Source organism: Cyprinodon tularosa, unplaced genomic scaffold (genome assembly GCF_016077235.1).
Source record: "Cyprinodon tularosa strain WSP-4 unplaced genomic scaffold, ASM1607723v1 ctg310, whole genome shotgun sequence".
Classification (NCBI taxonomy): domain Eukaryota; kingdom Metazoa; phylum Chordata; class Actinopteri; order Cyprinodontiformes; family Cyprinodontidae; genus Cyprinodon; species Cyprinodon tularosa.
In genome coordinates this window covers 48,461-63,418 of record NW_024039020.1, presented here as the reverse complement: position 1 = coordinate 63,418, position 14,958 = coordinate 48,461, and the positions used below count along the sequence as shown (strand labels likewise).

At 39.2% G+C, this 14,958-nt stretch overlaps 1 protein-coding gene across 2 annotated transcripts in view; it reads left to right on the top strand.

Moving 5' to 3' along the window:
- The window catches only part of LOC119788180 (ephrin-A2-like), a 174,011-nt gene extending 166,172 nt beyond the window's left edge, over positions 1-7,839 (top strand). Inside the window, exon 4 of one of the 2 annotated variants that reach the window (XM_038292353.1) lies at positions 3,134-7,839. In XM_038292353.1, the coding sequence (XP_038148281.1) occupies positions 3,134-3,258 (125 nt within the window). In that variant the 3' untranslated portion in view covers positions 3,259-7,839. The remainder of the gene's footprint in view (positions 1-3,133) is intronic. The other variant, XM_038292354.1, reaches the window with a different exon arrangement.
- Positions 7,840-14,958: the final 7,119 nt, after the last annotated feature.

The window sequence follows — 14,958 nt, the reverse complement described above, 5'->3', positions numbered from 1 at the left end:
AAGGCAGATCCAGGTTCAGTCCACAGTAGAATCTGAAGACAGGTCAGGCAAACAGACCAGAACAGTTGCAGGCAGGCTCAAAGGTCTGAACACAGAAATGGGTCAGGTTCAGGCAATCAGAAGACTATTAGTAACACTAGAAAAACTCTTACCAATGGCTCAAGACTAATCTGGCATTCAGTGCAGTGAGGAATGCTCTGATCTTTATATTGGAGAAACCAAACAACCTCTCCACAGACGCATGGCCCAACACAGAAGAGCGGGCACCTCTGGACAAGACTCCGCAGTACACCTACACCTTGTGGACAAAGGACATTCTTTTGAGGACCAGAATGTCCATATTCTGGATAAAGAAAATAGGTGGTTTGAGAGGGGCGTGAAGGAAGCCATCTATGTTAAGAGAGAAAAACCAACTTTAAACAGAGGTGGTGGACTGAGATTCCAGCTTCCAAAAACATACAATTCAATCATAGACATGATCCCTTCCAGATATCACCAAACCCCCCACCCCATCACAGAGGAACGAGGGACTTACCCGCTCCAGCCGGTGAACAATACCTCCTTAACGACCAACCCTTAACAATCATAGACAGGTTTCAGGTATTACAGGAGACAATCCCCCCCTTAATGACAATCCCCCCTTTAACGACCGACCCCTAGAATCATAGACAGTTTCAGATATTACAGGCTAACGATGGAACTAACGACCCATTCATCGGTTTCTATTGCATGTTTCCAAGCGATACAAGGCGTTGTCTATATAAGACTCAAACTCACTGCGGATCCAGACATTTGAATTGAGAAAGCTTCCTGGAGAGGTGGCGAAACGTCTTCAGATCTTGAAAACCAAGTCCAGTGGATATTTTTTGAATTTTTATGGAATGACTATGACCTGGATGACTGAGAACCTTCATCAGCACTAATCTGGCACTGATGGCTGGGATCAAGTAGCCTGACGTAGTCCGACTCAATTCTAGTCAGAATATGAGTCTGATACTGCTCCATAGAGCTGTGATTATGGGGCGTGTTTTGAACGAACCAGGAAAAAAAATGCCTCTGCACTCAATTGGATAGACCTACAACCAATAAGAGCAACGGAGTGCGTGACGTATGTTAAGCGATGCATAGTTGTTGTCAAAAAAAATCAAAGCGTGCAGTTTCACGCCTAGAATAAGAAGATGAGCCTTGATCGCGTTTCTCTGTTCCCCTTTTAAAATTAATTTGCTGTCGATATCTTCTAGGACAGACCTAATAGCAGAATCTACACACCTCAACTCTCCGGCGGCAGCCATTGTTGTTGTCACCCATGCGCGCTTTGGTCACGTGGTTGATTACGTTACTGTTGATCAACTGTCCATCATCGTATAAAGCCCGCCCTGACAATTTGATTGGATCGCCAGAGAGTGGGCGATCATACTCGCGCTACTATGGAGCAATGCCAGACCGAACTTCCCGACCTCAAACCTTGTGGGCGGGACTAAGTTCGGAATGGCAAACAGGCTAGGGATCAAGCAGTTTAAATAGAAGCAGGAGAAGATGGAGCAGATGAGCAGTGATGAGAAACATGGCAGAGATAACAGGTGAATGAAATGAGCAATTAAGCCAGCCATCAGCTCCAAGATCATGACAATTGATTGATTGATTGATTGATTGATTGACACGTTTTATAATAGTTTATAAAATGTCAAAGCACGCTGTGATTTTGCATTAGTTTCTCACTATGTCTATACTTTTTGCGTTCACTGACAGCTGCATGTCCTCGCCATGTCCCTACCTGTTTTGCATTTCTAGACACTCAAGTTTTTGTAATTTCATGATTGTGAAATAGTTAAATTCCAGTTAGATTGAGTTGAGAACACCTGTGAGGTCTGGTGTAGCCATACTTTATTATGTTTGTATTTCTGCCATACGGTTTTATCTGTCCAGTAGGTTTAGAAACAGAACTCTGTGAGATATCCAAAGCATCTGATGTTGTTTTGTGACCTGATCATGCATTTGACTTCTTCAAAAAATGTCCCCCCTGCATAATGCTTTTTTTATTAAGAGAACTTTCAGCTTCAGAGAACTTCTGTATCCATACTGAGATTTAAATGCCAAAATATGGCCATCTTTTTTTCTTATTTAGTAACTTTTACGTAACAGGTTAAACATTTATCTGTTTTTCTAAAAACGTCAGGCTTGTTTCTAAACTCAAAAGTCAGTCTAGTACCTCCTGCGTCTTCCAAGTTAATTTGCCGACAGTGCTCAAACTCTTACATGTGTTCCACATTTGCCTCTGAATATTTATAAATAGCTTAAAGGAAACCTTTGCATACACGAGGATCACATTCTGGCTTACATTAAATTACACCTGTGGTATCAAAAAAAAGAAAAAAAACTACCTGTATGTCTGTTCCAATAGCAATTTGACCTTATGGGGATTCAAAAATAGACCAGATTTATTTAATAAAGTATCATACCTGGGTAATAACACCCAAGACAATGGCACAGCTTTGAAGATTATCACAAAGGAAAGTCAGCTTTTTTACAGCTTTCCAACCTCAGATCATACCATACCCTACTACAGAGGAGGAATAATCTCTCCTACATTATTACTGATACAACATGCAGTCTTCTTTTGTCATTGCTGCTGCTTTTCATTAAGTTTAAGGGTTTTTATTATCTGTGTTCAGTTGAAGTAATCTGTCTGACATTGCAACTTTCATCTTCCCCATGAAATGCTGTCACTCCGTGAGTGAGCTGTGAGCAGTTTCATATCTGTGAGTGAGTGGCTGTGAATCTGTGTGAGTGTGTGTGAGTGTCAGCTGCTCCAGATTCCAAGTCTCTGTGATTAAACTGTAATTAGGTTGGTTAAACCCCCTGCAGAGCTGTGTATCTGTCTTCTTCTCTGTCTTGCTCTTTTCAGCTCTGCAATTCATTCTGCTGTGTACTCTTTGCCTTTCATTAGCTGTTCAAGGATGAAGAGTGTTTTTTGTGATTTGTCTCTCATTTTCAGTCTTCCTTATCACCCTGACGGATCCACTTGTCTCTCCTTTGTCTTTTAGAGTCTATCTTATCTTTGCATCTGTCTTTGTGTCCTTCTCGGTTCAGATGTTTTGTCGCTTTTCTTTTTCTTCTCTTGTCTCTGTTCCAGATGGGTCGGGATATGATTCTCCGGAGCCGTTCCTGACTGACGGTGGTCCAGAATCCAACGCGGGTGGTGCGGTCCTGTTAGCGGCTCTGGCCCCACTCCTCCTGGGACCAGTCTTTGGGCTGTGACTACCCCTTCTCCCCCTCTTCTTGGAGCGCCCATGCTGGGATGATGGGCTGGGCTGGCTGTCCCTCTAAATCCACCACCCCTCAGGGAAGCCCTCTGTCTCCACCCTCTTCCTTCTTCCCTCCTCCACTGCAGTATGACCACCAACCACCCTCCACTGCCAGCCCCCCTTTCATGGCCAAGCCACAGACACCCTTCCCTGGAATACCTGCAATTTTTTTATAAGCAGTATGGGAAGCTACCCTTCCTTCTCTTTTCCCTGAATCCCAGGCGGAGCAGCACCTTTCAGCTGAAAACACGAGAGAAATGTCTCAGCACTCATATCAGGGGGTCGTTTTTTGACTTTTGACTCTTGCCCACTGATGGGATAGAAGTAGCCATGGCTATGATTAAACTTGTCGTTCCATTGCAGTCCCTATCCTGCAATCTCGGCTGGAGGCATTAGGCGATAGGCCTGAGTGCACAAAGATTGGTTTTTTGCTCTCATGGTTTTCCCTTCCTCCAAATACGAATTGGAAGTGGCCAAGTTGGCATTAAAATTGGAATTCAATACAAACGTAGACCATCTCCAAAGTACAATGAGGATGAGAGTGATTATAATGAGCAGGAGAAAAGTTACCTGGACTTTACTGCAAAGAAAAAAAAGTGTGAAAGAATTTTAAACTAGGCCAAGTAAGACATGTCACTTGCTACAGCGTCATGGAAACTTATTCACAGTTGGTATTTTTAACGCAGTTAACTAAAATGTATTTCACTGATAATTTATAAGATAAAACATCACAATGTAACAGAATATTGACGAGTCGAAGTGAAAGTATAAACATTCATCTGTTTTTTATTATATAAACATTCAAAACTGTGGCAGGCACTGCATTCCTCCTCCATCTTTCAGTCCAGTTAATTTGACAAGCCTTTTTGGGTAGTAACTCTAAAAGCTTTGAACATCTTTACAGCAGCTTGACCCATTCTTGTTTTGCAAAGTAGATGCAGTTCAGATTAGATGCAGTCAATGAATATCAGTCTTTAAGTCTTGACTGACTTCTAACTGGATGTTGGTCTGGGCTTTGACTAGGCCATTTTAGCTCATGGCAATTTATCTAAATAATTTTACTGTAGTTTTGGTTGTATTTTTATGGTATTCTTAAGTCTCCTCTAGCCTCTACAATATAGATAATAGATAATATAGACAATAGATATCCAATGTTGGTCATCGAGGCCCTCTGTCAATGATTTTCAATGATGGGCAATAAGCAAACTTTTACTAAAGTGCAATTATGTGAATTAGCTATGTGCTAAAGCACGGAAACATCTAAAACTTGCAGGACACTGGCCCTCAGGGACCGACTTTGGACCTGCTCTAATAACAGGCCTTGGGTTTTCACTCTATATTGCCCCCATATATCCTCCCAAAGGCTCTAAGAATCTCTCAAAATGCAGCCTGTCCCTGCTGAAGACACCACTGCCTACTAACCTTGTAAGATGGTGTGTTCAAGGAAATTGGGTTTTGTTTTTCTCTAAAAATAGTGTTTTATTTTGGACCCATTATCCCCTTCTAAGATGCTGAACATGGTTTGTTTTATACAGGGGTTTTTTACAGGGTTTATTTTGGCTCAACAGTGGGTTTGTTTTGTTGGTTAACTAAAAGTCAGATCTAGAAAGTGCAGTTGACGGATTTTCCCACCTTAGCTGGTCAGTTTGGTTTATTTCCATAATCTGTTAATCAACTGAACAGAGCTCTGTGAGATGTTCAAAGCTTGAATTAATATTTTGTAGTCTACCTCTGCTTGAAATATTATCTAACAAACCGGGCCTTCACCAAACAGCTGAATTTATGGTGCAATTAGATAACACCCAGATGGACCCGACTTACTAATTAGGCAACTAAAAGGCAATTTGCTTCACTGGATTTTATTTGCAAATATCAGAGTAAAAGGGGCTGAATTCAAATCTACACCACACTTTTCAGATTTTTATGTGCAGAAACAGTAGAAAACAATCTGTTCTATCTTTTACTTGCAATTCCCTCAGCTTGTTCTGTTGAAGTTTGATACGTCAAAATTCAGATAAACTCCCTTAAATTCTCAAAAAAGCTTTTACGCTCCCTTGAGGTGTTTTTTGTTTTTGCTAAAAAGGGTTGATGTACAAAACGGGAGATGCAAACTTTTTTTTTTTGAATAAGCTCCGATATTGCGACCTTTTAATGACATGACTGATCAGCTGTTTCTGCTGTCGCCGTCTTCTGGAATCTTCCCTTTATGCGTGTATACATGGCTGGAAGCGGAATCACCATTACTAACTGACATGTTAATGTAAGAAAAACTTCCCCCATAGCAACACATTCAGTAAAACCTTCCGCCATAACTCATCTCTGGTCATGGGTAGGTTGTGGCCTCTGCTTCCAGTTTACTATAGCCGTGGCTAAAGACGTTTTGTGGACAACAACCATAAGACAGAATTATGCGTTGCAATGCTTAGATATTTCACTTCAAACCAATTACAAAGAGCAAAAACTCACATTTCTAACTTTTAAAAGTTTACTTAAAATTCAAATTTCAGTTGAATGGAAGCATGCCTACCTTACAGTTCTACTCTACTGATACTGCATTCCATTTATTCTGGAACTATCGAGATGGAAGTATTTAAATTGTTCACCTTATGGCCACTAAGGCCACTGCTACAACATAGCAATGAAAACAAGAATTTCATGCAGTATCTTGTGAATACATGAAGCATTGATATATCTTGTTTTATAGTACATGCATGAAAACAGTCAAAGCAGAAACATTTTATTTCTGTCGATGCAAATAGCAGCAATTATAAATGCGGACGTCTGGAATTGTCCCGTTGCCCCACATATCAAAACTCGTAATTGTTACATGTGGCAATGTTCAAATCGAAATTTACTTCTTGGAGGTCAGAAATCTTGACTTCAAAGAACAAATGAAGCACAGTATCAGTGTAACTCTAGCACATAAAAGCCCAATTGAAGTTCAATTTAAAATGTGAAGAAGTTCAGGTGGTGTGAATATTTTGGCCATATGATCTTTGTGTACGTTCAATGCAGTAGAAGTTCTAAAAGATAACTGAGTTGGATTTTTCAGAGGCTTAGAATTCACATTGCGGCGACAAGTATAACCATAGCCTGTTTTACTGGCACAGGGTATTGGGTGGGTTGTCATTGGTGGGTTTTATGGGATGTAGATTTTCAGGTGGGCTGTGTTTTGTCTTTTATGTGTTTCTAAACAAAGCATTTATCACGGCCTGGCCTGCACAGGCGTCTCCAGCACTAGCTAACGTTGTCTGGGTCGGGTGACTTTTGGAACCATGACTTTCTCTTGTATGAATGTATCACTGGCCACCCACCACTTTGTTGTTGTTTTTTTTTTCTGTATTGTCATGACTGTGGTCACTTACAGTACCTTCTGTCGGACTGGCAGGATTTCTCAAAGGCTCTGAGATTCTAAAGGAAGGCGGGGTGACGGGTGGGAGTGAAGGTCAGGTGAGAAAAGGAGGCGACACTCAAGTTGCATGACCACTGTGAAACCTTCAGATCAAACTTGTTTCTATTGATATATTTTTTCATGGTGAAAAAAAAAAAAAAACGGAAAATAATCTGACAACATCGCGCTTCAACTCTCTTGCTCTCCTTGAGAGTTTTTCAGACATCAAAGGGGGGGGAAAAAATTCAGACTCTTTCCTCACATGGGTTCTCCTGTCTGGGCTCTCAGTCGTTGATGGATTAGCTCAGGCCGGAAAGATAAATGGACCCGCAGGGCGAAACTGACTGGAAATCGGGCCCCTGGAGCCCAACTCGGATCACGACGGACGTAAACAAGGACTGAAGCTGATCCCAGGTCCGGGGGGTTAAACCAATAAAGGAAGCACATAGACTGTGGCAAATGAGGCGAGGTGTGTAAACGTGTGAGGTAGCATCACAAAGACACACATACGCACATGCACGCAGACATATACACAAACACTTCATAGTGAAAGCACACACGGACAGAAGCAAACAGTGGAAGAAAGAGTGTTTGATTGAACTCAAACATTAACAGTAAGCACTGTTAACACACATACACACACATGTACACACACAGAGCAGTCCATGTACAGATAAACACACTCGCCAACATACATGCAAAAAAGTGTGCAGTTCTAGGCATTTACAAAAACATGCAAACGTGTACAAAACACAACCAAGGGGAAAATGCTTGTTCCTCTGTTCCATCTTATTTTTGTAGCATTTAAAATCACTGTTAAATACTCCTTTGTGGGATGCAGTGATGGGTTATAGCCTCTGACGGATTACAAAAATACTGTATGTGTCTTCTCTTCTGTCCCACTGATACTGTCCTTCTAGATTTTTTTTCTTTTCTCTTCCCCGGTTTGTGATCCACGGTTGATAGCGGTAGGATGCCTCCAGGTCTGAGCGTCATGTATGGATTTGTCTCCTTTTCTGTTCATGGTGTTTTTAGGGCGGCCTTTTCGCTGCTGAGGTCGCTCCGACAGACGAAGGCGTACACAGAAGTCGGCTAAAGGAGAGAAACAACACAAATAAAGATTGTCTTTTGTCTACTCGAAAACAACCCGCCTGAGTGGAGTTTCTTCAATAGAAATGTGAATTAATTCCCATTTTTTTTATGCGTTCCACCCCTCCAAAGGGCAGATGATTGTATTTATGTATTAGACTGCACCTGGGCCTTTATTTGCCTAGTCTATCTTCCTCTGACGTCAGTCTTGGAATAGAGATTATTGAGCTCTGCCAGTCAAAGCATGAAATTATTCAGAAGAAATCACCCTCTCTCATCTTCAGCTGTTCCCCCCTCAGGGAACTGACAGCTAATCTGAACTGCTGACTACAGTACGTGGAGGCAAAATAGCTTGATAGCCTTTCCTCTTTTGTTTTTATCAGATCTTTTGCATGGTGGCTGGTCAATAATGGGGATTAACAAAGAGCATGTGTTCAGATGTTATTCTGGGCTTTTAATTGTCTTGGTCAGTTACTCTTCACAGTATTACATTTTGAAGGGATATATTGTCTTTTTTTTACTGCACTACCTTGATTTTATAGATAGAGTTAACAGGTTACTTTCAAAATGTTGTGTATAAAATGATCCGATTTTTAAAATACACCATTTAAATAATACTAAGTGGCAATCACAAGAAAACGGTGTCAAGTTTTATTTCTCTGTGACTGTGTTTCCATGTTTTATTCATGCTTACAGGAGCTGGAACCACGATACAACCAAACTTTGCAACTTTATAGGTTCTCTTGCTGGCCTTGGGTCTCCAAGATCATCCCCGTTTTAACAACACAGATTTACCGAAGCTCTTTGCATACATTCCAGATTCATAAGATGTTAAACCCCAAATTATTCATATCCCTGGCAGATTAAGCTTTAATCAGATTTCATTTTAATACTACACTTTCCTCCTTAAAATTAAGTTTAGGGGTGGCCCAGACTGAGTTCTGACTAGAACTGGAAACTTTGAGGGGAGCTGAAGATTAGAGCAATACTTTCTAAGGACTTGGAGCTTAAATCAGCAAAATATCAGTGGAAATATTTAAAAAACTGATCAGCAATTATGATTTCGATTGCTGTTATCGTTGTTAGAAATTCTATTATTGAGAAGGGTTTAAATCATTTTTGAAACAGCTTTTTTAATTGAATTGCATTTTTTTTTTTATCACGCTCCTCTCACCCTGTTTTATTATCTTAAGAGATATAGATGCCTCGTTTCCTATTAAAAACAGATATCTTAAGTGAAGGCAGATCGTTTTAACCCTAAATTAACCAGGTGGCAATAATTTTGGGTTAAACCATGCAGAGGGGTGAAGAAGATAAAGGATGGAAAACTTAAAAAAAACAACAACATCTGTCTTTTCTCTGTTTTTAAATCCTTGCAAGATCACATGTCAGAGTGACTGTGATTTTCTTTGTCTATTTAAAGCTTTATATAAAGTTGCTACGCCCTCCTTCCCCACACAGATGAACAGAAACTATGCCTCACAGGTTTCAGCAACTTTAAATACCATAAAGCACCACATCTATTAAACAAACAGTCATATTAGCTATCGGAAAATAAATCAACTTTGTGATTTATCAGTGTCATTAAACACATCTAAGGTAAGGCATGAATTACAATGGCAATAATTTTAACTGATAATTAATATCTAATAGAAGGATAAACACAGAACACCTACCTGCATACTGAAAGTTATATACTAGAGGTGTGGAACCTGCTTGAGAGCTGTTCCAGGAAGTAAGATGATTGATCTCTGACTTATCTAAAATAAAAGGGCCTAATGCAGTTTAAGATGGCTTTCATATAACCAGAAGACAACAAAGAAAACACAGAATTCAGTAGAAAAAGAAAAAAACACTATTGGTTTGAGAAAGCTTCTTTATTCTGGCTATATTAAGAGTTATATGTTTACTGAGACCTGACCTTTGCAAAAAAAACAAAAAAAAAGAAAGAAAAAGAACTATATCCTCCCTTCTTCTCGAAATATTTCTTGCTGGAGTAGTGCTATTGTTATGGTAACGGCCCAGTTTAGTCCCAAATGATTAAGGTCAGTGTTACTGGAGGTCTGACCATCCTGAATAGCTCCTTTTATGTTGGTTTCCTTTTTCTTAAAGTTATCAAACTGTGCGGATCTTATCTTTCCTATTAAATAATAAGAAAACCATTTATAATTATCATTTTATGTCTTATTTCAATGATGTATCGTGTTTCTGTGATTATTTCTGTCACATTAAACCTCATACCTCCCTTCCTGGCCCCGTAAAGTTACGCGTAATTGTGAGGGCCTTAGCTGCTCTGGTCCTATACCTCCTTGGACCAGCACTGATTCTTAGGTTAAAAAAGCAAAACTCGAGCTATTGAACTTGCAAAATAATATAATATAATATAATACAATATAATATACAGATAAATATATAATATATATAATATATATAATACAATATAATATACAGATAAAATAATTTTATAACAGTTGTTCAATTCATTTCCAATGAAACATTTGGCAGGCTGTTCTTAAATGGATTATCTGAAATCACATTAAAGATATGAAGAACTTTAGAGCTCACTTAACTCTAAAGCAGGTTAAGTGTTAGTTTTAATTCAACAAAATCTTTAGATTTTTGCTCAAACTGTTTCTTGGATCCACCAATGCTCTTTGACATTTCTGTCCACAATCCTCCAGCACCGTTATTGCTCTTGTTTGATCTTCAGAGCACTCTGGAATCTTTTTTGAGAAAGGCTGGAGAACCGGATCCATGGGGAGCCTCTGTAGTTCACCCAGACTCTTTGCCCCTGGTGAAGCTGCTGATTCCTACCACAGCAGGTTAGGGATTGATAACGGCATGAGTCATTTACTGCAAGTCCCCCCCCCCATCCCCTTTCATAGGGTTCATCAAATAAAGGCTGCAGAAAACACCGAAAAAATATAACAGGGAAGCATCGCTTCTCTAAAGGGAGAAAACTCTCAGTTAGTAGCAACCTGAATCCTTGACATTAAGCAAGGTTTTCCTGTTGGGCTTTCAGAGTAAATCTCTGGCATCATATTATAAAAAGGGGGAGGATAAAAACACAAGCAGGGTCTTATGGGGTTCATAATATGATTTTTTAATAGACTCATAAAAATTTGACAACTGCAGGCTCTAGGGCCTCAGTGCTTTCACCTCACAGCGACTGGTACACAAACACAGACTATTTTGGTTAAAAGTAACAAATTTTTTCTGTCTCCACTAAGATACTTGCTTTAGAAAACAGTCCTTATACTTTTATTTTTTTCTCCTATCATATGGCTTGTTGTTCTAACCACACATTTGTTTTATTAAGATCTTCTGTTATTGAGCTAAACAAAGAAGAAAAATAGTCAAATCTAAGGGAATTGGTAGACTGGAAACTAATAGGAGGTTCTGCAACATTCTGTCGAGGTTTAGGAACGAAGTGAGCTAAAAAGAAAAGCTCTTAATCTACCTGTAAGGTATCTAAGGTGTAAGCATTACACATTTTTTGTTAAAAATAATGTAAGATATAAATATTAGGGTGAGTCGATTTTACCTGACAAAATGCAAAAGAATATAAAAGATTTAATTACTTCTGCAAGGATTTTTATTATAATTTAAAAATTGTTCCTGTGAGACGCACAAACATTGAGACAGGTTCAGCCTTTAGGTTCTCTGTGTGTTCGGCTCATAATGATTGGTCAAAAAAAATACAGACAGTTTGGGTGCAGCATGCAGGATTGCACAATTTGCACAGAGATACCATAGCTTCCTGCATCCTCTCGCTAAATCCAGCAGAAAAACCTGTTTGGTTAGTTTTTGCAACAGTGTTCCAATGTCTTAACTCTGACAGAGGTTTTCCCAGACTTGATGCAGTCTAGAAAATATTATCATAATCTTTAGACGTATGAGTTGTGTTACTCTAATGTGGAACCCTGATCTGTTAGGAAATGGTTACTTTAAACAACTTACGAAACAAACCACAGAGTTCAACTAGCTTTTTTTTATTTTTTATTTCTTAGATAGTGCCAAAAACTAAGTGTGTATAATGTAATATCAAATTCCTTGTATATATTTTATTTTTTTCTAAGTTTATGTGTAAAATTAGACAATAAATTATATGGCTAATTAGAGCTTAAATAAATGACAATTTGAAACCACAAGTGTTTTGCTACGTTTTGGAAGTGTTGAAAGATACAGACAGTTAGTAAAGCCACAATTCAAATAGATAAAAGCTGTTGCCAATACCAAAAAAAAACTAAACAAATCCAGTTTTACTGTGTTGCTGTAGAAGGTTTTACATTGGGATCAGTGAAAGCTCCACGTTTTCTCGTTTTTTCCTGTGATAATTTAATTTTTTTTTACAAAATCTATAAACAATGTTCATATAGCTTTGGTTTTTCTGTGAAAATATAGCAGGTTGCATTTATACTTGAAGCAGATGAGCTTAAAAATTCCTTTTGTCTCCCAAAAAACTGATCTTGCCAAGGGTGGGTGCAATTTGGAGATGTGTACCCTTCCAACTCCAAGCACTTCCTCAACAGACCATTATGTGTTCAATTGCGGCCTGCAAATAAGCTCATGAGGTCTAGCACCACATCATGTTCTTAACCCTGCATAAAGAGGGTCCCATTTATATGCAATTATTCATATTTGGCCCCAACAAGGGTGAAATGTATATGAGGAAGATTCTGGAGCCACAGAAATTTAACTTCCCTCGTCCTTTTGCAGGACACAGGGCAATGACCTACTAATGTAGAGTTAAAACATTCTGAAACATTTAAATCTTGCCTTTTTACCTCTGGAGGCTTTCATCATAGTCCCTTCTCTTCCACCATAAGGGGATATAGATACTGTTCGCATACAAGATTCAGCAGCTTTGCTTTAAATGGGCTATTTGAAACCTCTGACTTGCCAATTTTGACAGCATGATGCAAATAATATACATATAAGAAGTGTTGTTTTGAGAGGGAACAGGTTCATGAATAATACAGGTGCTGGTCATAAAATTAGAATATCATGAAAAAGTAGATTGATTTCAGTAATTCCATTTAAAAAGTGAAACTTGTATATTATATTCATACATTACATACAAACTCATATATTTCAGATGTTTATTTTGTTTAATTTTGATGATTACAAATGACAACAAATGAAAATCTCAAATTCATCATATCAGAAAATTAGAATATTGTGAAAAGGTTCAAAATTGATGGCCCCTGGTGCCACACTCTAATCAGCTAATTAACTCAAACCACCTGCAAAAGCCTTTAAATGGTCTTTCAGTCTAGTTCTATAGGCTACACAATCATGGGGAAGACTGCTGACTTGACAGTTGTCCAAAAGACGACCATCGACACCTTGCACAAGGAGGGCAAGACACAAAAGGTCATCGCTAAAGAGGCTGGCTGTTCACAGAGCTCAGTGTCCAAGCACATTAATAGAGAGGCGAAGGGAAGGAAAAGATGTGGTCGAAAAAAGTGTACAAGCAAGAGAGATAACCGCACCCTGGAGAGGATTGTGAAACAAAACCCATTCAAAAATGTGGGGGAGATTCACAAAGAGTGGACTGCAGCTGGAGTGAGTGCTTCAAGAACCACCACACACAGACGTATGAAAGACATGGGTTTCTGCTGTCGCATTCCTTGTGTCAAGCCACTCTTGAACCACAGACAGCGTCAGAAGCGTCTTGCCTGGGCTAAAGAGAAACAGGACTGGACTGCTGGTGAGTGGTCCAAAGTCATGTTCTCTGATGAAAGTAAATTTTGCATTTCCTTTGGAAATCAAGGTCCCAGAGTCTGGAGGAAAAGAAGAGAGGCACTTCATCCACGTTGCTTGAAGTCCAGTGTAAAGTTTCCACAGTCAGTGATGGTTTGGGGTGCCATGTCATCTGCTGGTGTTGGTCCATTGTGTTTCCTGAGGTCCAGGGTCAACGCAGCCACATACCAGGAAGTTTTAGAGCACTTCATGCTTCCTGCAGCTGAACAACTTTTTGGAGATGCAGATTTCATTTTCCAACAGGACTTGGCACCTGCACACAGTGCCAAAGCTACCAGTACCTGGTTGAAGGACCATGGTATCCCTGTTCTTAATTGGCCAGCAAACTCTCCTGACCTTAACCCCATAGAAAATCTATGGGGTATTGTGAAGAAGAAGATGCAATACACCAGACCCAACAATTCAGAAGAGCTAAAAGCCACTATTAGAGCAACCTGGGCTATCATAACACCTGAGCAGTGCCACAGACTGATCGACTCCATGCCACGCCGCATTGCTGCAGTAATACAGGCCAAAGGAGGCCCAACTAAATACTGAGTGCTGTACATGCTCATACTTTTCATGTTCATACTTTTCAGTTGGCCAACATTTCTATAAATCCTTTGTTTTTATTGGTCTTCAGTAATATTCTAATTTTCTGATATGATGAATTTGAGATTTTCATTTGTTGTCATTTGTAATCATCAAAATTAAACAAAATAAACATCTGAAATATATGAGTTTGTATGTAATGTATGAATATAATATACAAGTTTCACTTTTTAAATGGAATTACTGAAATCAATCTACTTTTTCATGATATTCTAATTTTATGACCAGCACCTGTACATGTGGATTAGTTTGCCCCTCCTGCACAAAGCAACCTAATGGCTATTGATGTCTCCAGTTTCCAACAAATTGCTTCATATGAGAGCTCAATTTTAATGGAAAAAAAGAGTGGAGTCAAGCAAAGAGGAGACGATGGAATGAAATTATCTCCTAATATTAAGATGCACGCTTGGTCAGCTGGTTCTTTGTCCTGACAAGTATTAAATAGGGGAGGAATTAGCCCAATGTAAAATTAAGCTCGATCAAGCAAGTTCTTGAAACATTCCCACATTCCCAAAGCTTGTGAGAGGAAAGATGGATGAGTGATACAACTGGAACGGAGCCAGAATTTACCAGATGTGCTCCTTGAAATCATGAGAATGAATCCAGCACCAAGTCGCAGACATGCATGCTCCTATGTACAGCCGTAACCCTGCTACTCTCATCCAGATCTAATTAACCACTTAATTATTTTAGCGCATTTTACTGGCCACAATACACGTGGGGAAAAGAAGAACAAAATTAGCCTGTATTATGTTAATTTTGGCAAACACTAAAAAACAAAGCCAGGAAGTACAGATGGAGACCTCTCAAATATCT